Below are 26,314 nucleotides of genomic sequence, written 5' to 3'. Positions count from 1 at the left end.
GTGTACTGTTTAAAATATACAACTACCACTGACACCAATTAATTATTATATAATTAACCCACTGTACAGAAATGTAATATATATATATATATATATATATATATATACACACATATACATACACACACATTGGAGTACAGTGGGTTAATTATATAATAATTCATTGGTGTCAGTGGGATATAAATATATATAAATACATTGGTGTACAGTGGGTAATTATATAATAATTCATTGTGTCAGTGGGATATAAATACATTGGTGTACAGTGGGTTTTTACATAACAATTCATTGGTGTCAGTGGAATCCATATATATATATATATATATATATATATATATATATATATATATATATATATATATGCGCATTGGTGTCAGTGGGTTAATTATAATAAAAGACGTTCATTGGTGTCAGTGGCCACCCTAATTATGTTACATCATTGGTGTTAGTGGGCTTAGTAACCTGTGAGACGATCTGGTTCTTCTCACGCTGTGTCACGCTCCCTGCCGCTACACGATAACAACGCACAAGCAGACATGCGCACTGGTGCTCTGACAGGCCCGTCCAGAATTTCAGAGCTATGTTGAGTGGTGGGCCTGTCAGAGTGAGCGTCGGGTCGCGGCCCGGCAGTAGGGCCGTCGCGGCCCGGCAGTGGGCCGCGGCCTGGCTGTTGAGAATCACGGGTCTAAACTAACAGAAAGCCATGCGGTAGCAGAGCCACGTGTATGAACGTCCTCTCTGTGAGCTGAAGACTGGGCCATGAGAAAAAACAGCGTGCTGAACATAACCCCGCCTATCGTGGGCGTAACATAGAACCCAACAACGGAGCATAATGAAAAATATGAACCGCAACCACCATCCTGAAAAATTGTGCAAAAAAAACACATACACATAAACTTTCAGCCTTCTCCCAGCCCTGTGCCTGTACTTATGGCTGTCTAAATACACCCTCTATACCAGAAGGAATAGTGTCCCAGCATAAGTAAATATGCCACAGAAATTATGTCCCACCAGTTCCTATTGCTTTAAAGCCACCAAAAAGCTCTAATGTAGAGACTGATCTGGTCTAGGCTACACCCTGGAACAAAGTAGCACTCTCTGGCACTACTTTAAAAATAATAAACTCTTGATTGAAGAATCGTTTCTAACACCTCACTTTGCCATCTCCTATCACTAACGCAGGCAAAGAGAATGACTGGAGTGGGAGGGAGGGGAGGAGTTATATATACAGCTCTGCTGTGGTGCTCTTTGCCTCCTCCTGCTGACCAGGAGGCATAATCCCACAAGTAAGGATGAAATCCGTGGACTCATCGTGTCTTTAAAAAGAAATACAGGTCTCAAACATATGAGGTTTTAGGACGTGTTAGAAACAAAATGGCAGGCAGAGGGCTTTAACATAGAGATACATACATATACATGTCTAATAATGTATATATGTATGTATATTATTTATACATATGTACAAATGTATTTAAGTATTTATATGTGTATATATGTATTTACAGACATATAAACATACATAAACACATAAGTACACACACAAAGACATTGCATTGGAGCCCTTTGCAGTTAAGTAGATGAAAACCTATAAAAGCATATTTATGCAATATTCACATTTAATACATTTTTATACTGTGTATTTACAGTGAATATTTCACATTCCAATGTTCTGTATATAGCTATATATATATATATATATAAATAAAACATTCTGCTATGTGGAATGTGAAATATTCATATTTTCATGTCGGGTTAGTGCACTTAAGAATATGCGATCGGGTTTGCACGCGAGTAGGTTAGTTTTTTTCCCCTTTATAGCTCCATTGACGTCTTTGTGGAAATACATTAACGCAATTGTGATACTCAACGTTCGGCTTTTTGCACGCATTGGGTTGTAATATGAACAATACCCGACGCATACAAAACCTTACTTCTAGGGGAGTTAGGGCCCGAGCAGGAGCATTAAATACTGCTGCACTTGTAATTTGTCCCAAAATTGGCAGATACCAGTGAGACCCTGGTACCCCCCATCTACTGTCCGGATAGATCTGATCAGAAGTGGTCTGACTTGCAAAGGCTTGGGGCCAAAAACCCTACCCCTGACATGGATACATGGATACAAGGCCAAATGACTCAACTATGCAAGCAGCAGGCGCTCTGGACTGATGAGTCAAAATTTACAATATTTGGCTGTAGCAGAAGGCAGTTTGTTTGTTAAAGGGCTGGTACAAGAATGAGTGTTGCAGGCAACAGTGAAGCATGGTGTAGGTTCCTTGCAAGTTTAGGGCTGTATTTCTGCATATGGAGTTGGGAATTAGGTCAGAATTAAAGGTATTAAAGCTAAGAAATACATTCAGATTATTTATCATGAAATAACAAACATCAGGGAGGCATCCTAAATGTATTCTGCAGCATGACAACAACCCTAAACATATGGTCAAAGTCATTAAGAACGATCCTCACATAAAGAACAAGGAGTCCTGGATGTGATGGTACGGCCTGCACAGAACACTGATCTCAACATCATTAAGTCTGCCTGGAATTGCATGAAGAAACAGAAGTAACTATGCTGCCCAAATCAACTGCAGAACTGTGGTTCGTCCTCCAAGATGTTTGGCACAACCTACCTGCCAAGTTCCATAAAAACTGTGTTCAAGTGTTCCTAGAATAATTGATGCTGTTTTGAAGGCAAAGGGTGGTTACACCAAATATTTATGAAACAACATAGAAAAGGAAGTGGGGATTTCACAATAAGAAATTCCCAAAAGTCTAGGTAAATCCAGCACAACTGTAAAATTAAATAAATACACAACAAAAGCTTGTATGTCAAAAACGATATAAATATTTATTAACTAAATGCACAATACACACATTCACATTCATACAGTGGATCCCACACAAAACAGTGTTATAAAGTACTGGCCAAAAAGTTATTATCTGGTGCACCAGGGGAAATAGACCAAAAACAGTCCGTTTAAGACTTGCAGATATTTGTAATCCAATAAGTGCAGCGTTAATGCAAGAAATGGATGCAGTTATACAGTCCCCGGTGTATAGAGACCAGTTACTTCAGACTTGAACCCCAATTGTTACTGACTCAAATAGTGCTTTAAAGGCATAGCATAGGAGGAGCAATAGAAACACGCGTCTTTATTCACAGGTGCTGTTTTCTTTTAAGACAGTAATATTCGGTGTACAGATGCGTATAACATATTCTACCTGTATTTGTTCACGCGGTCACCCCTCCTAGCTGCCTCGTTCTTAGAGCGTCCAAACATCAGGGGTAAGTCAGGATGAGCAGGGGATCTGCTGTAAGGGCTGCCAAGCACGACGAGTCCAAACGCTCGTTTCGCTCCTTCAGTTAGTGCAGCATGGAGCTTCTTCCAGGTGCTAACGACACCTTGATTACCAGCCTTTTTATTGGATGCCGGTTTCCAGAATCTTTTTCATTTGATGAAATTCATGTCAATCACAATTAGCCGCTGTTACAATGTCTTTGCAATTGTTACTTTTAAATACAGCTAAATTCAGGGCTTCTCAAGTGACCAAGGTGAAGTATTCCATAGCAGAAATTGATTGGATACACTTCAATGTTTCAGATACTCACTCACACACACATCCGCAACAGTTCATATATACAAAATATACTAAAAAACAATTTTATTTTAATACACCATTGTGCAATATTTAAAAAGACAATACTTGATTATAATGTTATGTGTGTCAAATTACTCTAACAACAAATATGTGCGATTTAGCTCATCATAATAGTATGTATTTACAATTTTGATTTATTTTAATCTTATTACTTTTGAGATCCCATATTCTATACATATATAGAAATAAATGGAGATGTGCAGACAAAGTAAGGTATAAGGAATTAGCCTAAAAAGGAAGCAAATTCCAATTTTTCATTTAAGCCATTGGGAGATAGGGTGTTCAGTTTGTACATCCATCTTGTTTCTTTTTGTAAAAGAATTCTATCAATGTCCCCCCCCACGCATGCTCAGTTTAACTGATTCTATTCCAATAAAACTAAGTTCATCAATTTTTGATTTGTGAAATTGAGCAAAATGTCTCGCCACTGGGCTATCAATATTGAAGTCCTTTATATCGTCTCTATGTTCTGTAATGCGGGAGCGTAATTCTCTAAAAGTTTTACCAACATAAAAACATTTACACGAGCAATAGAGAAGATATTTGACTCCTTTTGTGGAACAATTAATGAATGAATTGATTTTATATGTGACTCCTGTATTCGTGCTAAAGGTCTTAGTTTTTTGCACGAATTGACAGCAGACACAGTGATTACAGGGGGAACTGCCGACTATCTTTTGGGCATTACGTTCTAACCAGTTACATGTAGGCACTTTGTTAAATTCGCTCTTGACAAGGAGATCTTTCAAATTGTTAGGTCTCCTTGCTGTCATTAGGGGATAATCCCCCACATGTTGGTGTAATGTAGAATCATTAGTCAGCAAATGCCAGTTGTTGTTTAAAATACTTTTAACTTTACTCCAATGGGCATTATATTTAGTAATAAATCTGATTTTAGTGTCTTCCACATTCTCACTTTTGGTTTTCTTTTGATACAGCAGATCTTTTCTTTGATGCTGAGATGCTCTATAGAGTGCTCTTTTTACGCATCTTTTTGAATAGCCTCTCTCCAAAAAACGAGTCGCCATATCTTTTGCCTGTTGTTTAAAAGTTTGGTCTCTAGAGCAAATTCTGCGTAACCGCAGAAATTGCCCATAAGGGATACAATTGGGGTTCAAGTCTGAAGTAACTGGTCTCTATACACCGGGGACTGTATAACTGCATCCATTTTTTGCATTAACGCGTTTTTTGCATTAACGCTGCACCTATTGGATTACAAATATCTGCAAGTCTTAAACGGACTGTTTTTGGTCTATTTCCCCTGGTGCACCAGATAATAACTTTTTGGCCAGTACTTTATAACACTGTTTTGTGTGGGATCCACTGTATGAATGTGAATGTGTGTATTGTGCATTTAGTTAATAAATATTTATATCGTTTTTGACATACAAGCTTTTGTTGTGTATTTATTTAATTTTACAGTTGTGCTGGATTTACCTAGACTTTTGGGAATTTCTTATTGTGAAATCCCCACTTCCTTTTCTATGTTGTTTCATATGTATTTTTCTAGGAAGCACCTGTTCTCTAGTGAATTAACTTATTAGTGTGCAACTCTTTTCTTGTGTCTTTTTAGTGTACACCAAATATTGATTTGATTTAGATTTTGTTCTCAAAGCGTTCACTCACTGTGCATTTTTTTAATTGATAAAAATAAACTATTACATAGTTTCCAACTATCCCGTTTTTCCGGGGACAGTTCGGGTTTTTTTTGCTCCCAGTCCCTGCCTTTTAAACTTGTCTCTTGTTCAATTCAGTCTGTAGTTTATGATATTATGTGCAGTGCAATACTCCTATTACAGTGGTTGCTGTGGCATTAGTCTCATTGCTCACAATGTTTTTTTCTGCAGCTTTCTTAATCTGTGACTTTCACTGAAATTTAACATTGCAAGGTCTGGTGTCAAGTAAGGGGATATATGTGATATGTAAAACCAGGGGAGGGTAGGAGGCAAAGGGTGATGAAGCCAGGCAGCTCCATAGTGTTGTACAATTTGTAACATGTGTAATTATCGCCCCATGTATACACTGAGGCTTTGCTTAGCAGGGGCTTAAGATATCAGGTTCTTCATATGCTGGGACTGGAATTCACAGAACATACAAAAAAAAAAAAAAAAAAAAAAAAAAAAAAATCAGATTTACAGGGGCATTTCTGGGTCTATTAACCATTTGCTATCAATCACTACAGCTGCACAGAAAAAAACATGACTACCTCATAAAATGCCACCTACTTGTGCAACTTTCAATAGCGTCTTAGCAAGTCCTCAAGATCTCTACATATATTGTTCTTAGCAGCCCAAATACAGCAAGAAGCGGGTTAAATATCACTGTCTAATTACAGGAAGTGTAACATCTATATAAGCTAGGGTGCTTTGCTATACATATGCTAAAGGGTTAATCATTTAACCCTTGCTTGCCTATTGTAGTACTTGCTGTAAAGTTATTCTTCCTATGTCAGTCATGTGCTTGAGAGAAAGGAGGCGATGAGGAGCTTGATGCTTTAACCTGGATTAAAAGGTTATATCAGTGCAGAAAATATAGTCTAATATGTTAGAGCAATTTTATTATTGCACTATTGCTTGCATATAGCCATGTGTTTAACCTCTGCAAAGTGAATAAACACATAATTAAAGTCAGTTCCAGAGCAGCAATGCACTGCTGGAAGCTAGCTAAACACATCTGGTGAGCCAATGACAAAATCAAAATGTATGTAGTAGCCACCAATCAACAGCTAGATCCCAGTAGTGAATTGCTTCTGCTGAGCTGAAGATTATATATATATATATATAATTTTTTTTTTCTAACAAAGGTACCCAAAAGAACAAAGTAGAAGTGAATTTATAAAATGACATGGTCTGTTTGAATCATGAAGATTTAATTTAAACTGTCTAATCCCTTTAAACAATCAGTATAGCTAAATTATACTTCTAGAATTTCTATGTGCTTTTGTTATGGGGTGGATTGGAGTGGGCTGAGCTATGTGAACCATACATGGGCGTGGCTCTGCTGCAAAGTGTCCGTAGAGAGAATGTATATATATATTGCTTTGCAACACTGTATCCAATATTGAAGTATCCTATTAAAAAAGCTCAATTAAAAAAATATTAGAATTACTGCAAGTTGTTTTACTATCCAGATTAATGTGCTTACAGGGGCAGTTTAATCTACAGAAACAGTTATTAAAGGAAAAATTTAAAGGGCAATTAAAGTCAAAATTAAACTTCCATGGTTCATGTAAAGCTCGCAATTCTAAGACTTTTAGGTTTACTCATTTCTCTTGGTATCCGTTGCTGAACAGGGTCTAAGAAATTAGCATATGAACCTCCTAGTTTTATCTTTCTACTAAGAATACCAAGAGAACAAAGCAAAATTGGTGATAAAAGTAAATTGGGAAGTTGTTTAGAATTGCATGCCCTATTTAAAACATGAAAGTTTTTTTTGGACTTGACTGTCCCTTTAAAAACTTATGAAAATTTCAATTTTGAGCAAACCAATTTACACATATACTTCTATTTTTTAGTTCCATTCAAACCATTCGCTCAAACACTCTCTGTGTTATTAGCGTTTGATTTCCCTATCAAAACTCACACAACACTATTTATATCTGGGGCAAGGTTATGTTGTGAAGTAAGAAAACTTCAATAGCAATGTGTTTATATGTCCAATGCATGTTGAAACGTGAAGTTGACTATAGGCCCCGGAAGCCTCAGGATGCCAGACTAATTCTCAAGTTAAAAGCATTCCAGGAGGATATGTAATAACTTCAAAAGAAAAACTGGATATTGATACAAACTTTATTTCAGTGAAAAGATATTTTGTGTATCCACAGATTATTTTTTTTTTATTATAGTTATTCAGGGTTTAAAGGAACATAAAACCCAAAATGATGATTAATAAAATTTAAAAAAAAAACACACAAAAAACAACTTTCAAATTAACTTCTGTTATCAAATTTTCGGTGTTCTCTTGGTATCCTTTGTTAAAAAACAAACAAAAAAACAGGTAGCTCAGAAGCATGCAGGTGAGCACTATGGCCTCGATTTATAAAAGGCTTCAATGCATTACGACTGCAGGTTCTCACAAGACCTGCAGTCAGTATTTATCAATCTGACCACTGCTTCCCTAACTCCTCTCCATCTCTTAGGTGGAGAATTTAAATCTCCCCGGGTCTCATCCTACCGGGGAAATTGACAGCTCCTGCCCGCGCTTGGCTGTGCGCGGGCAGTATTGCACAAAATACCAATTGCGTGCAATGTTAAATTCTGCCGGGGAATTCAGTCCACCAGAGGGGAGCTGCGGTGAACAGGGGTGCATATGGCTCTATATGGCAGCAGTTTTACAAGAATACTATTAGCAATGATATATATGGTGCAAACACTGCTGCCAACTAGTGTACAAAAATATTCTTTCAAAACTGCTACCATATAGTTCTCCAGACACGTGCACAGTATCTACCTAGGTATTCTCTGCAACAAAGAAAGTTATCAAATTTCCCTTGTTCATGTTTTTAATTTTTATTTTAAATCTGGATGCTCTATCCGAATCATGAAAGAAAAAAAAAAAATGGGTTTAGTGTTTAACAAATCCTAGGAGCCAGGGAGAAATGGCTCCTAAAATTTTACTTCTGCCACTATCTTTTTTTAAAATTATTTTACATTTATCTATATGTACATTTTTTTTATCCGGGCTCCTTAAAAAAAATATGTGGTGTCCCATTTCATCTGTTAAAGGTACAGTCTACAATAGAATTGTTCTTTTAAAATGTATTACCCATTTCCCAGTTTTGCATAACCAACAGTTATATTAATATACTTTTTACCTCTGTGATTACCTTGTATCTAGGAACCTTCTTCCAGCCCCCTGATCACATGACTGTGACTGTTTATTATCTATGGTCTTAAATTTAGCATTGTTTTTTGCCAATTCTTAAATAACCCCCTGTGCCTGAACACAGTGTTATCTATATGGCCCATGTGTACTTTCTGCCTCTTTGTGTTGAAAAGAGATTTAAAAAGCCTGTGATAAGAGGCAGCCCTCAAAGGCTTAGAAATTAGCATATGAGCCTACCTATGTTTAGTTTAAACTAAGAATACCAAGAGAAAAAAGCAAATTTGATGATAAAAGTAAATTGGAAAAGTTGATTAAAATTACAACTCCTATCTGAATAATGAAAGTTTAATTTTGACTAGACTGTCCCTTTAAATACTAAATAAATAACTATAAAGTTTTACTGTCCATAAAACAACATGCACCACTATATTGTAACCTTGTTTATGTTTCTGCTGAGGCCAGTTAGGGACAGCTATAAAGGGGTCACTAGAGTGTACAGCCAAATACTGCGTAATATAGCAGTGTTCACACTTCCTATTCTAACAGTAATTGAAAATCAGTCTATTTTCAGAATTAAATTACAGGAAATGGGGACAAATGAAATAATGAAAATATAATGCAAACGGTATTTTTGCCATATACAATTAAACATTTTATATTACAATCTCAAAGGGTTTAATGTCCCATTAACAAAATAAATGACAACCTGGAATCACAACAGGTTGGCATTTTGGTTTTAAAACGTATTTATAGCTGGGGGAAGAACCGGTATTTAAAGGGACAGTCTACTCCAGAATCTGTTATTGTTTAATAGATAGATAATACCTATATTACAGATTCCCCAGTTTTGCATAACAAACACTGTTATAATAATACACTTTGTACCTCTGTTATTACTTTGTATATAAGCCTCTGCACACTGCCCCTTACCTCAGTGCTATTTACAAACATGCATTTTAGTCAGTTAGTGCCGATTCATGCATAAATCCACTGGAGTAAGCACAGTGTTATCTATATGACATAAATGAACTAGCACGGTCTTGCTGTGAAAAGGTATAAAAATGCCCTAATATAAAGGAGGCCTACAGGGGCTTAGACACAGACAGAGGTTTAGAGTTTTAAAGTATATTAATATAACAATGATGGTTGTACAAAGCTGGGGAATGGGTAGTAAAGGTGTTATCTATCTTAAAGGGACATTGTACACTAGATTTTTATGTGCATAAATGTTTTGTAGATGATGCATTTATATAGCCCATCTGGGAGCGTTTTCGTAATAATGTTTAGTTTTGCTTATTTTTTTAATAACATTGTGCTGATTTTCAGACTTCTAACCAAGCCCCACAGTGCCAGATGTATACACACGATTACAGGCTCCTGTTTATGTTCTCTGTCTTTTCATATGCAGGGAAGGGGGGGGGGGGGTCTGTTCTTTTTGTTTACCCAGCCTCTTTCAGTGGGTGTCCCAGACTAACTCATCAACAATGCTAAAACTGGGAGCTTCTAAGTAAGTTTGTAAAAGGTTTTATACTGGATTTTTAGATCAGTATCTGTGCATATTCGTCTTTATAGTAGTGTCTATTACATGCAGTTATATGAAAATTGGTACATACTGTACAGTCCCTTTAAACAATAACAATTTTGGAGTAGTCATGTCATGGAAAACTTGATGAATCAAACAAAATGAGTAGATATACGTGGTATGTCAAGATAACGAACAAGCAGTCCATAGTTTTTTTTTTAACTGCAATTTGTATGTGAGCTTCCCTGACTTACTGACAGATAATAAATAATGGCTATTAAAAGTAGTCATCACTAACTATTTTCGATCATTACAACCCTAGAATAATTTGCTCATTAGCAATTGTACTATTCCATCAGTTTGTTTATTTAAAAAAATATATATATTTTTTACTACTCTGAATTCCACATGGGAGAACACACAGTGTTGATTTTAGAAGCGCTTTAACTTTTTATTGCTACATAGACGCACTTGCCTGATAACTGAGCACATCTGCTGAATCTGTGCTGAGAGATTTGTATCTAACTATCTAAACTTCAGAACTATATACAAAGTGCCATTATTAATATATCCTATTTTATTAATCAATTAGCTCAAATATGAGGACGAATATATTAACTAGATAACACAACCAATTACAGAATCTTGTTAGACAGAGTGTGTTAATATAGGGGGTGTTTTATTAAGAGAAACATTTTATGCTGTGTTGAAATTCCAATTTAAATGGTCCTTTAAAAGGGACACTATACACCAGAATATTTATTGTTTCAAAAGATAGATAATCCCTTTATTACCCAATACCTTTATTTTGCATAACCAACACTGTTATATTAATACACTTTTTACCTCTGTGATTACCTTGTATCTAAGACTCTGCAGACTGCCCCCTTAACTCCGTGCTTTTTAGAGACTTGCATTTTAGCCAATCAGTGCTGGTTCCTAGGAACTCCACGCGTGTGAGCATAGTGTTATCTATATGAAACTCATGAACTAACACCATCTAGTGGTGAAAAACTGTCAAAATGCCCTGAGATGAGAGGCGGCCTTCAATGGATTCGAAATTAGCATATGAACCTCCTAGGTTTAGCTTTCAACTAAGAATACCAAGGGAACAAATCAAAATTGGTGATAGATGTAAATTTGAAAATTGCTTAAAATGACATGCCCTATCTGAATAATGAAAGTTTGTTTTGGACTACACTGTCCCTTTAAAGTGATGGTCAACTCTATGGTAATTCAAAATGGCCAACGTTAAATATCATAATAGCCTAAACTGCATTATTATTATTTTAATAAAAGTACCATGACCCTCCTTCAGCCCCCACAACGGCTGTATTCAGCATTATAGTGATGTTTAGAGCAGTCCCACATGTCACTCTCAACGTGTAGAGCACAGTCCCACCTTTTCTTCACGTATTATTAGATGCGCTATACACAACTACCAAAATCGACGCTAATACACATTGGAGATTCTGAGTCATTTGGCTACGCTTCTGATTGGTTATTTTAAAACGGTCCCAAAAAACTAAACAAAAAAGATAGCGTGAGGTGGGGCCGGCAGAAGAGCGTGATTGGGCCTATGGTTATCTGCCATCAAATAAAATCCACTACTAGCAAAATATATATCTTTAAAAATAACAATTAGAGGCAAGTTAGAAAACATAACAAAAAAAACAAAACACTTTTATACTAATATTGATTTACTCTTCAGGTTGGGACAAACACGTCTTTACAAGTTTAACATCACTTTAAAGAATCCAAAAAAAAGAATTGGAATTGGATGAGAGACTTATTAGGACAGGGCTTGACAAATCCAGGCACCAGGGAGCCACAGGCGCCCTGGATTAGAGTCCAAAGACCCTTGTGAGTGCCCCCCTACTGGCCAGCACCAGCTGCACCTACAAACTTTTGTGTTATTATATAATGTATGCACACACAAAGAGTATAAATATATATCATTGCAATCATGAAGACTCAGCTTTATCATAATCCAACACAATTTTTATTGTAGTGAGTTACATCCGACGTTTCAGCCCACACCTGGGCCTTTCTCAGATGTGGGCTGAAATGTTGGATGTGATTGGTATATATATATAATCTTAATCTATGGGATGGTCAAAAGTGTATGGCTGCTTCATTGTTGTAATAAACAAGCACTAAACTGTTGATTATACTTAAAGGGACAGTCTAGTCAAAAATACATTTTCATGACTCATATAGGGCATGTAATTTTAAACAACTTTCCAATGTACTTTTATCATAAATGTTGCTTTGTTCTCTTGGCATTCTTAGTTGAAAGCTCAACCTAGGAGGCTCATATGCAAATTTCTTAGCACATGAAGGCCTCCACTTATCTGAATGCATTTTGACATTTTTTCACAACTAGAATGCATCAGTTCATGTGTGCCAGATAACATTGTGCTAACACCCGTGGAGTTACCTAGGAGTGAGCATTGATTGGCTAAAATGCTAGTCTGTCAAGAGAACTGAAATAAGGGGGCAGTATGCAGAGGCTTAGATACAAGGCAATCACAGAGGTAAAAATTATATTAAAGTGAATGTAAATTTTTCAATATTGTATTATATATAGTTGTAGAGAATCATACGCTAAAGCATACCGCCACAATCCTTTTTTAATAAAATGTATTATTGCAATGTTATTTTATATTAGTATTATCGGTCATTCACTTACCCGCTCCTCCCACTCTCAGTTTGCTTATTCTCCCCCATCTTACGTAAACAGCGGCCCCACCCGCTGTTTACGTATCGGAACTGCGCGCTCCCGTGTATTCTTTCAATTGCGCATGCGTTACTCCTGTTTCCGGTTTTCATCAACATAGTATTCATTGAATGAGTCTAACTCCATTCAATGAAAACTATTGTTGCGAGTGGTGAAGGACAGGAGCGAAGTCTAACCTATTATCTAGTAATTTCTTAATTTTTTAATTATTGCGATGCCGTGTTTCGGTATAATGCGCATGCGCGAAATGTGCACGAGCTTATATTAAATTAGCTCTACACCGCAAACGAACGCATGCGCAATGAAGACGTATTACGTCATTGTAATGGGGTGGGTCCCCCTGTGGTTAGAGACGTTATTGGCTATCAAGGCGTCAATCAAAAAATTGAGGAACGGAGCGCGAATGCCGGGAGGAGGTTGATTTCAGCGAAAACAAGGCTAAAATTATGAAAATAAAGCTAACGATTGAAAAAGGTAGAATTTCATGAATGAAACTATAGTTTTTTATTGACATATGTTACACAGGTGTTTAGAACAGAGGATGACTTTACATTCACTTTAATATAACTGTTGGTTATGCAAAACTAGGGAATGGGTAATAAAGGGATTATCTATCTTTTAAAACAATAACAATTCTGGTGTAGACTGTCCCTTTAATAGAAATCATAGCAATATGTATTGCTCACCATTTTAAAAGGGATTTTACCTTTTTTTATTTTTGTATAATTTCATTAGTGAAGGGTCCATTACTTCCTGTCACAACCCAACAAGGGAGGGGGGGGGGGCTATGGTCTCTACAGGAAGCCAAAGGCTCAGATTTTCCTTTGAAGTGTTGCTAGGAAACACCACCATACAATTGCTGCCTTCTGTAGAGAGCTTTTGCAGCAAAAAAAATCTGGCAGCCCACAGCACTGCTACATCATAATGCCAAAAGGCACGCATGGCTATTGGCTAAGAGTTGGAAACGTCCCCTCACTGAAAAAATGAGCAGTGCCGTGGGTCATCAGAGCTGCTTAGCCAAGTAGTGAAGCTGCAGAGAAATAAAGGTACCTTTACATCTGTCTGTTTGTTTTTTAACTGATGAAAGAAAGTGACATTTTTTAGTGATGGTAAATCCTAGCATTTCTGAAACGCTAGGATTTACCATCTCTTTAACCTCTAATTTAGCACTTTAAATTCTCAAACTTCAGCAATTCATATTTTAACATGAGGTGGATACCATGAAAATGCTCTGGGCTCTAACTAGTGTAAATAAATCCACTTTTAGGGGCCACATAAAACAAAATGTGACAGAATTAAATTAACATTGCTGTGCTGGATCAGAATAACGGACAATGTTGATTTTCCATTATATAGTAAGAAATCGTGCATTTTTATTTATTTTCAACGTGACTGGATAGATCTAGAATATTCTCTATCAGGATTAGTAACTCATTTTGTCTGACTAGTAAATTATAGTGATTTTCATTTTTTTTTTATAGCCATGGCTCCTATAATTTTATTGTCTCCAAACATTGTGAATTATTCTACACATATCTACGTATAATAACATTTCATATAATGTTGAAATACCCTGAATAAATTAGAACGGATAGATTAGATCAGTTGTAGGCATCTAGATTCTCTTCAGAGTCTTCCTATAGGGTCAGTAGCCTTCGCCCCATGGGAAGAAAGTATAGTGTGAACTAAAGAGACAAAAAAAGTGCAAAAATAAATGTCTCCAATGCAGTGCTTGACAAATCGGTTTACAAATTAGGAGCCAGTAAGAATATTTGGGAGCCAGACAGTTGGATTTGTATATGGAGAATAACCCAAAAAGTTAGGAACCAGGAGTAAAATGATAGGAGCCAGTGGCTCCCAGGCTCCTGGGTTTGTTGAGCCCTGCTCTAATATGTTAGAGCATTTTATTATTGCTTGAATCTAACCATGTGTTTAACCCCTGCAAACACACATAATTAAAGTCAGCTCCATTACTGGGAGCTAGCTAAACACATCTGGTGATCCAGTAACAAGAGGCACATGTGATGTGCGTAGCCACCAATCACCTGCTAGAACCCAGCAGTGCATTACAGCCCCTGGGCCTATCTAGGTATGCTTTTTAACTAAACAATACTAAAAGAACAAAGTAAATTGAAAATTCTCTTAAAATTGCATGCTCTATCTGAACCACAAAAGTATAATTTCATGCCTCTTTTAAACATTTTTTGCCTTTTGGTCCAATGAGTTAAAATTACCATGCACCTGTTTCAGGACTCAGGGCCCTTTGAGTGATGCCAATGCCATAACTGAATTCGATCCGAAAGTTCCAAAGTATGGCCCAGAGCCCACACATCTCACTGATATTCTTTCACAGAAATGATATGAAAAACTGACTATTTTTATTACATAGTGTATATTGATCATTTTCAATCCCAACCTCCATTTGTGGAATAAAATATTTGCTTTATTACATTTCTTCACACAGAAGACGGCAAACAAAAACACAATAATTTACTACTGGATCCACAACCCTGAGATCTGTAGACTTGTTCATACAAATAGACGGTGTTTCTTATGATAATAAATAAAAAAAATCGCTTGTTGAACTGGCGTTTTCTCTTCTGAGTTCTTGCTGTGTGACTTGAATTCAAAAAGTGCATTCCAGTTGTACAGGGTTCCACTCCCTAAGATAAGAGACTAAAATACCTAAGCCTAGTGACATTTAAAAATGAGGAATTCAGCCAAATAATGTGCCACAGAACCGTAATCTTATGCCATTTCCTTACAAAAATCCCCTAACACTTATTAAAGGAACATTTTTATACAAGAAAAAAAATACTCTAAATGTGTGTCCCTGGCAAACAATGTGTTCAATGCCTTTTTTGGGGGGGTAGGCGTGGAGTAGGGTTGCCACCTTTAGTTCAGGACAAACCCGAACACTCTTGTGGCGTTTATAGCGCAGCAAATCTTTTATCTTTTTGCAGTACACACTATGTATAATAGCACATAAACACAAACTCGCACATAGATATTCACACTCTCACAAACACTTTCTCACACACTCATTCTCTCTCACGTTGTCTCTCACACACAAAGACACTAACGCTCTCTCTCACACACACACACAACGAGGCCCATCTATCAGGCTCCGTATGGAGCTTGTGGGCTCGTGTTTCTGGCGAGTCTTCAGAATCGCCAGAAACAGCAATTATAAAGCAGCGGTCTAAAGAACGCTGCTCCATAACCCTGTCCGCCTGCTCTGAGCAGGCGGACAGGAATCGCCACAATTCAACCCGATCGAGTATGATCGGGTTGATTGACACCTCCCTGCTAGCGGCCCATTGGCCGCGAATCTGCAGGGGGCGGTGTTGCACCAGCAGCTCTTGTTAGCTGCTGGTGCAATGCTGAATACAGAGAGCGTATTGCTCTCCGCATTCAGCAAGGTCTTGCGGACCTGATCCGCACTATCGGATCAGGTCCGCAAGATCTTTGATACATAGGCCCCAAAGATACTAACGCTCTCACACACAAATAGACTCACTATTTCACACATAGGCCTCGATCCTAAAAAATATGCAACGCGGTTTTCCACTCAAACACTTGCAGGGGCAGCCGTAATGGAGTTCTATAATAAAAGGGACGGTCCCATCCAAATAGAGCTCTATAATAGGTAAAAGTTCGTATTGGAGGGCAAAGTACAGAGGGGGAAACCAGGGTTTTTTAAAACATTAATATGATGCATTATACAAATCAGATTACGCTATTTTCAGTGCACTGTACCTTAAATTTTCGTATGCATACGTGTGTGGGTTTTTTCCAGAGTAATTTGTGTTTTGAGTATTTTGGTGAAAACTCGCCACTTTTTAACTGGCGAGAAAAAACTGAGAATTGTTTATAGAAATATACTGGGATTTGAGAGAAAATTTCATATAGGCCCATGTTCAGCCCCTTCTACGAAAAAACAAGAATTACGCTTTGTATTTTTTACTTTTAACTAGAAATGTTTTGCCTTTTATAGTTAATACGATTTATTCCTGTGTAATTTGCCTACAAATTTTCAGTTTTTAAAAAAATACGATTTTTGGTGAAATATTTCATTACGGATTTTGATGCACCTTAAAGGGACACTCAATCAAAATTAAACTTTCATTATTCAGATAGAGCATGCAATTTTAAACAACTTTCCAATTTACTTCCATTAACTAAATGTGCACAGTCTTTTTATATTTAAACTTTTTGAGTCACCAGCTCCTACTGAGCATGTGCAAGAATAAGTGTGTATGCATTTGTGAATGGCTGATGGCTGTCACATGGTACGTGTATGCATTTGTAATTGCCTGATGGCTGTCACATGGTACAGGGGGAGTGGAAAAAGACATAACTTTTAAAATTATCAGAAAAAAAAATTTGACTACTCATTTGAAGTTCAGACAAAGTGCTACTGCATTGTCTTGTTATCTTGCATTTGTTGATTATGCAAATCTACTGTGTTGACTGGTCCTTTAATACAATTTTTCCCTGCATATTTTTTTGTGAATTATTAGTTTGGTAAGATCTTTAAAATTACAAACTTTATTGTGCACTTTGGTAATGTATTCATCTCCTTCCCATACGAAAATGCAGTATACGCCCCTTAGTGAGACACCCTTTTCAGGGTAAAAAGTGGCTTTATAAAATTCCACTATGGAAATAGAAGGACTGGCATTCTTATAGAATCTCACCAGCCCAGGGATCATAGGCCCTATTATCAAAAGGATTCTGCAGCTTGGAGAGGAATTGAAGTTCAAACTTCCCAGGGGCTGACCTCACTGAATATTCAAAAGGAAAAAAGTCGGAACTCTCCAGCACTGCGAGATCTCTTTCATTTTGTATGTGACAAGCCCAGTACAATATAGCACTGCATGATATTGTTACACTTTGTGCTTTGTATATTATAATATTACTGTACATTTCAGATTGGGTCCTTTCTTTACAATCCTGTATACAAAATAAAATACAAAACAAAGTGCAAAGTTTAAATGTAATAAAAGTTCATCTGAAGTGCAAAGTGAAATAAAATACAAAGCACAAAGTGTAAATGCAGCAGAACTCTCATGAAAGCAATGCTATATTGCACAGGGCTTAACTCACCTTCACATACAGAAATGCAGGGAACTCCCCTTGAAGAAGTAAAGCAAAATCTGCCTTTTAAAAATGTCACTAGGGATTATAGCAGTGCTAAAGGATCATTTTAGAATATCTCACCTAAGCGGAGATACAGAGGCACTCAGGCACACTCCCACACAAAGACACAAATATGCAAAAGAGAAATAACTGTAGGCATGTGCATTATGTTGCAAATGCACAATGTCACCTTTTTGGCTGTGGTTTCCCCACCAAACCCGGACATTTGCATGTTTGGGCCTGACTCAGCTACAAACCTGGACACAAATAGAAACCCAGACTGTCCAGGTGGCAACCCTAGGGTGGAGGAAGTTACAGAACAACTGTACATTTCCATTTTACAAAATTAATATCCTAGGGAGAAAGAAAAAAAATAGTTTATCTAATGGATGACTACGATAATAAAGCTAATGCTCCTGTGCAGGGGGCACCTGTGATTGGTAGCTACATGCGTATGCTGCTCACTAATTGGTTCATCAGCTGTGTCCTGCTCAGAAGCTGAAATGTGTTGGTTCAAATGAAGCTTTAGCTATGTGATCAGCCCATTTGTTGGGGTTAAACAAATGGAGCATTCGACTTTTAACACTAGTGTCCCTGGCATACTAACGAATTAGATCATTTCTTTTAATGCAGCTATTTAAAGGAATTATTCAAGTTACATGGAGCCGTTTCACATAAATAATATTCCTTGGGATCAGATGGAAACAAATTCAACCAGAAATGAACCAGCAATGTTTCTATTAGCGCCCTTACAGTAGCAATACATTAGATATAATCTGTTATTACAATCTCCCTAGGAGGGGGTGAGCTGAGCAGTCGGGCAATAGGACCTGGACCAAGGGCCCAGCACCAAAAGGGGCATTCCTGGTGTGCTGCTTATGATCACAGTTACAGTTTGTTAAATGAGCTAGCACAGCAGTGACTGTTGAGCTACTTTAGCGGATGTGACTGGAAGGGAGCAGGCGGCATGGGGCAGCTGCGCTAGCGGTTGTGAGCTGGGGCGGGTGGTAGATAATCAGGAGCTAGTACAGTGCTGATAGCTACGCTAGCAGTAACTAAGCAGTTAAAGGTGGGCAGAACGGATGCCCTGTCCCTGGAGTGGGGGCCCTGTAGTGTGAGGTCTGGACCTGGGGGAAGGGTCTGTGGCTGCGAGGGCCCTGGCCCTTAAAATTGGGGGCCCAGTCTCTGGAGGTTGGGGACCCTAGTGGGGGCAAAGCAGTCAGGCACTGAGTTTAGGGAGGGGCATCAGAGACAGGTTGGGAGGTCCCTTCCTTGATTTTTGCCAGAGGCCCTGGTTTGTCTCAGTCCACCCCTGCTCAAGTGAAGAAGAATTACACTCACATATTTTATTCATTCAATCTATAAAAGTGAATTTCAAAAGTGTTTAGTAAAAAAAAAAAAAAAAAAGCTCTTAAACTGAATTATCTTGTTCTTGCCAGGTCTGACTCTGCTCATCAAGGTAGAAATGCAACCTATTCCTTTCAGCCAGGGAACATGAACACAGCAGTATCGGTTATGCATGGGAATTAAATACAGTAGTATCAGTTATTAATTTCTTTACTACATAATTGTCAATTTAAATAAATAGGACTGAAGGTATCAAAAAAATGTTAGGTACACATAAGTACTAAAATAATAGCTTCAGTCATTTTGATTTCCACAATATCAAAACATGCTACACCCTAAAATCTAAAACAAATATATCTGAGTGTTCATTCCAGATAAATATTAATGGGAGGAACACAATATTCATATGGCCAGTACTATAGTGCTTGATTTATAGAGGCCATTCTATTCTGCAGTGAAAATACAAGAATTTCTGAAAGGTACAGAGAATGATGCGAAGATCCTGTTCATGTGTGCTAGCACTGTCATGAATATATATATATATATATATATATATATATATATATAAAAAATAAATAAATAATAATACAAACCCCAGGGGAAGGAAGGTAAGAAATAAAATTAGAGAGACATTTTGTAATACGATCTTACAAGTCCCTTCATTTTTTGTTTTATTTTCCTTAAAGGGACATGAAAATGCAAGAAGAAAACTAATTTATGTGTTAGAACATTTTATTGTTAGACTATTGCTTACTGGAAGCTTGCAGAACACATCTGGTGAGCCAATCACAATAGGCATATGTGCCTCCACCAATCAACAGCTAGCATCCAAATTATGCAATGCATACAACAATTACATACACACATATTTACATAATACTTTCAATTTGAATTTTTATCAGGCTATGACAAATAGCAGAAACTGTATATACAGAGACTATGAAATATAAATAATAACCTGGACAGGAATGAACAGACAAAGATGAGCAAGCACTTCCACAACATCACTTGACAGTTGCATAGATAATTCTCATAGGTAAGCACATAAATAATATGTTGCAAATGATAAGATACAATCTACAAAGTGCTGATACATAAACAGTGTAGGATGGTATAGAGTCAAAATCAAATAACATTAAACTAAAGAATTGGGGTCAGATAAAAATAAAAACCACATTGTATCCCCCTAAAACTTAAATTGGACACAGCTGTTCTATTTGCTGGCAAATAGTAACTATCAAAAAGATATCAAATAAAAATATTAAACACTAATTGCAAATATAAAAGTTATGCAATTTACTATACATAACTTGCTCCTATTAAATTGAAAAAAAAAATAGCTTACTTGTATATGTATACACACACACACATTATTGTATATTTAAATATATATCTCAAACTATATATATATATATATATATATATATATATATATATATATATATACACATACACACATACATACTGTATATATATCACACACACACATACATATTCATGTTCTTAAAAATGCAGTACCCAGTGCACTAAGATGTTCTGTTTAAGTGAGCAACAGCATTCTTAAAATATTCACTAAAATAAAATATCCATGCATCTGAAAAAGCAATATATTAGTTTCCTTTAAAAGGATCTAAACAAAGTAACAAATATATTGGGGTAAATTATTTATAGAATTCACTATGCACATGTAAACAACAATATAGAATTCTGTGACTATTGTGAAAAACATAAGAAACAAAAACTAAAAACCTGCAATAGAGTATAAAGTATTTATTATTATTAAATCTGACGGCAATGGAAAAATGTGCTTCCTGTATACATTTTTTTTATTACAAGGAAAACCTTAACACACTGATGACACCATCCTATATAATGTGTGGGATCAATATTTTTAAGATGATCAGGGAACGTTTCAACCTACAACAGAACAGGGTGTTTGGAAATAAAGTTCCAATGCTCTAAAATCTGTCTGGATTGAGCTTTTCCTGTTCTTCTGTACCTCCTTCTAAAGTGACAAAGAGATGAAAAGGAAACAGCCCAGAAAAAAAACTTCCATGTAAAAGGTAAACTGTGCACATCACTCTAAAATCACTGCATTCAATATGGAGGAGCTCTGTGTAGCAGAAATGATCTGGTGATCTAAATATGGCAGAGAGACTGCAAAAGTTGATTTATACAGCTAATTATTTGCATTAAATAAAGAGCACACTTATTTGGGTTCTATAAACCTACTATAAAAAAAAATAAACATTTTGCAAGTTGGACTAGAACCCATCCCCCACTCCAATTTAAAAAAAAAAAAGTTTTATTTATATCTATAAATATTCTAGTAAATCACGTGTGATCCTTAATATAAACTAAAGGAAATGACTCACAGATTTAGATTTAACAAAAAGGTGAATATATAAACTACTTCACATCTAGAAAAAGGCTGAATACTTTTACTAAAGTGGGTAAATAGCAACACTGGCTGTAACTTCTGTATAACAAAGGCTGATCAGAGCAGAAGCACAATAGCTGCACATAAAGTTTCCTTGTATGATCACTTCCCCTGGGATCCCACAGACAGAACTTGTAGCAACAAGCTAAATCTAGTAGTAAAACTGCTCCTAATATACGATTTTAACCATCTAGCTGCCAAGGAGCTAAGTATATTGTGACCTAGGTCAATACATCGAATATGATCAAACTTTTCCCATGTTAGACAAACAGATTAAGGAGTTATCCATCCCAACCCCATGGTGATCGGCTAGAAGCAGGACAATAGCTGCTGGCTCATTAGATCACAGGAGCCAGTGATAGTGTAACAAGTAGGGGAAGACAAACAAAAAGTTTTCACTTACCGATCAAACCTCCAACAAGAAAAGACAGCACTTGGAAAATAAGCAAAATAATCCCAACTATGCACAGCTTTTTGGTGCTCATGTTTTCAATAATTGCCCCAGCCATGATTTATTCTGGAGTTTGTTGCAAGCTCAGTGTAATTGTATATATAAAAAAAGATCAAATTCCTCTGGTCAGAACAAGACTTGGTTAAATAAATCCTTTTTTTCTGTCTCTTTTCCCCGTGTGTGGAGCTCTCTCTCCTCCTGTCTTGCACTGAAATTACAGAGAACACTGCTGCCTTCAGATTTAAAGGAGAAGCTGTAGCAGAAGCAGCCTCTAAGGTCACGTGACGTGCTCAGCAAAGTTAACACACAATGCACCTCCCCTCTCAGGACTAGAGCTGCAGTCTCACTGAACTCCATTTAAATAAAATAGCAGCACCAGCATTATAAATGGCTGCGTTTTATTTATGATCAATTCACCTAGTAATTCTGTTGCTCTCTGTAATGTTAAATGTTACAAGAGGATCACAATGTTGGTCCCTTCTCTACAAAGATCACAAAATTAAATGAATCAGCCATCCTGATTTAGTCTGGGTAGGTCCATGTGTTTTAAAATACAAGATTAGACCTGCCCCTAGCACCAATGAGAACTGCTGGAATGTGAGTTTATGGTGACCTGGTGTAAACCTTCCTACTGTTGATCTGTATTTGGCAATGGCTTGCACATGAAACTGATCTATATGTTGACTCTCCCATTTTTAATTAAAGGGGCATTCAAGTCAAAATTAAACTCTAAAGAAACACTAAAGTAAAAAAATAAATAAACTTTCATGATTCAGATAGGTCATGCAGTGAGACTCCCATTATTAAATTGTGCGCAATCTTTTTATATGCACAATTTAGAAGGCGACAGCTACCACTGAGAATTTGAAAGTGTATACGTAAATAAGCCTGTGATTGGCTGATGGCTGTCACATGATACAGGGGGCCAGCAAATGGAAGCAAATGTTGAAATTTGTCCTAAAAAATCTACTGCTATTTTAACCCTTTCGTGACTGGGTTAAAGTGTCTACATCGGAACAACTGTTCCGATGTAGACAAATTGAAATCACGCGATTGTGGAAACGATCGCGAGATTTCAATTATGGGATCGGGTCTGGGGGGCGTCCCTATGACGCTAGGAACGCCCTCCAGACCGCAATCAAATCATGCAAGCGCAGTAGGCTTCAGGACAGCTGTTGGCTAGGACGTTGTATTCTGTCATAACGGCTTTAAAGCCCAGCACTGTTGTGACAGAATACAACGGCATAACGGCGGCAAAAGGTTAAAAATCAGACAACGTTCTATTGAGTTGTCTCTTATTTATGCAATTCTACTGTATGGTACTTTAATGGCTCAGAAAGAGCTGGTATTTTTAAAGGGACAGTTGAGCCAAAATTGGAATCCCCATGGACGCATTTAAGTTTTGAAAAGAAACATTTTTGTAATATACATGTATTAGCAAAAGTGCTTCTAATAAAAGTTATAGCTGTTTCAAACGTGTATTTAAGTATGCACCGTGCACCAGCATTTTATACCCAGCACTTGCGCAGAGAGCCTAAGGTGTTTGTAGCATCTGGTAATGACTCAATTTGTTAATTGCTGACATAATACAAGCCCCACTGATGCTCTGAGCAGCTGCAGTATTTAAAATGCTGGTGTACTGGGAATATCTAGATATGCTTCACATGCACGTGCAGAGAAAAATGCTAACACTAAAAGTAGTGATAACGTTTACTAGAAGCATTGTTGCCAATGCATGTACAGTATACAAAACAAACATGTTTCTATTCAAAGATGTAATTCATCTATGAGCATTTAAATTTTGACTGGAATGTCCCTTTAAGAGACTTTTCAATTTACTTCTGTTGTCAAATTGACTGTTCTCTTGGTATTATAGGTAGGCTGAGCAGCAATGCACTACTGTGAGCTAGCTGCTGATTGATGGATATACACATATGGCTCTACAATAAACACATAGTTAAATGCAAGCAATAGTGCAATAATAAAATACCCACTTTAACTTATGAGAGCATTTTCTTTTTACACTTTTTTATCCTTTTAAGGCCATTGTAGAGGTTTGGAATATACTTGTACAAAATACTTTTTTATATTTATTTTAACTTGAGCCCATACTATCCCTTCTGTATCTTTAACTGAAGTACTGAAAGCACAACAGCTTGCTAGACCTATGGTTATGTTTAAAAACAATATATCTCAAATATTTGCCATGTAAATTAACACTTTGCTGAACAATATCAACACTATTTCAGTTTTATTCCTGCTCTTCATGCATTGTATGGAGTTTTAGATTAATTATTTAGTTATTGCAACCTATTGACCGAATGCGTGTGCTACTTGGGTGCTCCAATGCTCACTGTAATAAAAAAAAAGAAAAGAAAATGTGAAAATTGGCTGAGCTAATATTAATGCATATATACAATAAATATATATTAATATTACCCTAACTCTGGACTATATAAACTACATACATGTCAGGAATATCCAACTGCTAAACCTGCTATTGAAGCTCACAGAGCTGGTGGGGTTGTGTGTTGTGTCTGTGAAGAGTTAAAGGAACACTGAACCCAAATTTTTTTCTTTCATGATTCAGATAGAGCATGCAATTTTAAGCAACTTTCTAATTTACTCTTATTATCAAATTTTCTTCATTCTCTTGGTATCTTTATTTGAAAAGCAAGAATGAAAGTTTAGATGCCATTTTTGGTGAACAACCTGGGTTGTTCTTGCTGATTGGTGGATAAATTCACCCACCAATAAACAAGTGCTGTCCAGGGTCTGTACCAAAAATTGTCTGGCTCCTTAGCTTAGATGCCTTCTTTTTCAAATAAAGATAGCATGAGAACAAAGAAAAATTGATAATAGGAGTAAATTAGAAAGTTGCTTAAAACTGCCTGCTCTATCTGAATCACGAAAGAAAGAAATTGGGTTCAGTGTCCCTTTAATTTGTGTCATATCAGCCACTGCTGACTCTCTGAGAAGGTCTAGTGTTGGAATACTGGTGCACCGGCCCTCATAGCATATATGCATATGCCACTGATAAACAGCAATAACTTTTACTAGAAACATTTTTGCCAATGGAAGTATATTGCAAAACTACGCATATTTAAAAATGAGATGCACCCATGCAGATTTCAATTTTGAATTTCTATCCCTTTAAAGGGATATGAAACCCAACATTTTTCTTTCATGATTCAGCTGTAGCATGCACCTATGTCATTGTAACCTAAACTCACTGTACTACCACCGCAAGCAAGGAAGTGTTTATAATAAATGAGACAACTTAAAGGGACACTGTACCCAATTTTTTTCTTTCATGATTCAGATAGAGCATTACATTTTAAGCAACTTTCTAATTTACTCCTGTTATCAAATTTTCTTCATTCTCTTGGTATCTTTATTTGAAATGCAAGAAAGTAAGTTTAGATGCCGGCCCATTTTATGGTGATCAACCTGGGTTGTTCTTGCTGATTGGTGGATAAACTCATCCACCAATAAAAAAGTGCTGTCCAGAGTTCTGAATAAAAAAAAAAGCTTAGATGTCGTCTTTTTAAAATAAAGATAGCAAGAGAACGAAGAAAAATTGATAATAGGAATACATTAGAAAGTGGCTTAAAATTGCATGCTCTATCTGAATCATGAAATAAAAAAATTGGGTTCAGTGTCCCTTTAAGGATATAAAACCCAAAACGTTCCTGTGATGATTCAGATAAGGCATGCTTTTTTAAACAACTTTCTAATTTACTTCTAGTATCAATGTTCCTTTGTTCTCTTGGTATCTTTTGTTGAAAGCAGAGACATAAGCTTAGGATCCTGCCCATTTCTGGAGCAGTATATAGCAGCATTGCAAGAATGTTATTCATTTCCAATAGCACTAGAGGGCAGCACTATTTCCTGCCATGTAGTGCGCTAGATGCCTCCATGTGTATCTCTTCAACAAAGAATATCATGGGAACAAAGTAAATTTGATCATAGAAGCAAATTGTAAACTTTTTTTTAAAACTGTATTATGTCTGATCCACAAAATATTTGTTTTTAGGTTTCATGTCCCTTTAATTCTCTCTCAAGTCCATCTATGATTTATAATTTCCAGCGGCACAACAAAAAGTTATCAGTTATTGTTTTTTTTCTGTTCTCATTTATTTCAGTCATTTACATTTTGCAGTGGGAAAATTGAATCTGACAAATATCACC

The 26,314-nt window shown here is 36.6% G+C and overlaps 1 protein-coding gene across 1 annotated transcript in view; it reads right to left on the bottom strand.

Annotated features, from left to right (window-relative positions):
• Positions 1–22,611, bottom strand: part of WLS (Wnt ligand secretion mediator) — a 102,298-nt gene extending 79,687 nt beyond the window's left edge. Inside the window, exon 1 of the mRNA XM_053693372.1 lies at positions 22,076–22,611. Coding sequence (XP_053549347.1) covers positions 22,076–22,181 — 106 coding nt within the window. The 5' untranslated portion in view covers positions 22,182–22,611. The remainder of the gene's footprint in view (positions 1–22,075) is intronic.
• Positions 22,612–26,314: the final 3,703 nt, after the last annotated feature.

Source organism: Bombina bombina, chromosome 10, assembly GCF_027579735.1.
Source record: "Bombina bombina isolate aBomBom1 chromosome 10, aBomBom1.pri, whole genome shotgun sequence".
Lineage (NCBI taxonomy): Eukaryota > Metazoa > Chordata > Amphibia > Anura > Bombinatoridae > Bombina > Bombina bombina.
The sequence above is the reverse complement of the archived record's forward strand: the minus strand, read 5'-3'. Positions and strand labels throughout refer to the sequence as shown.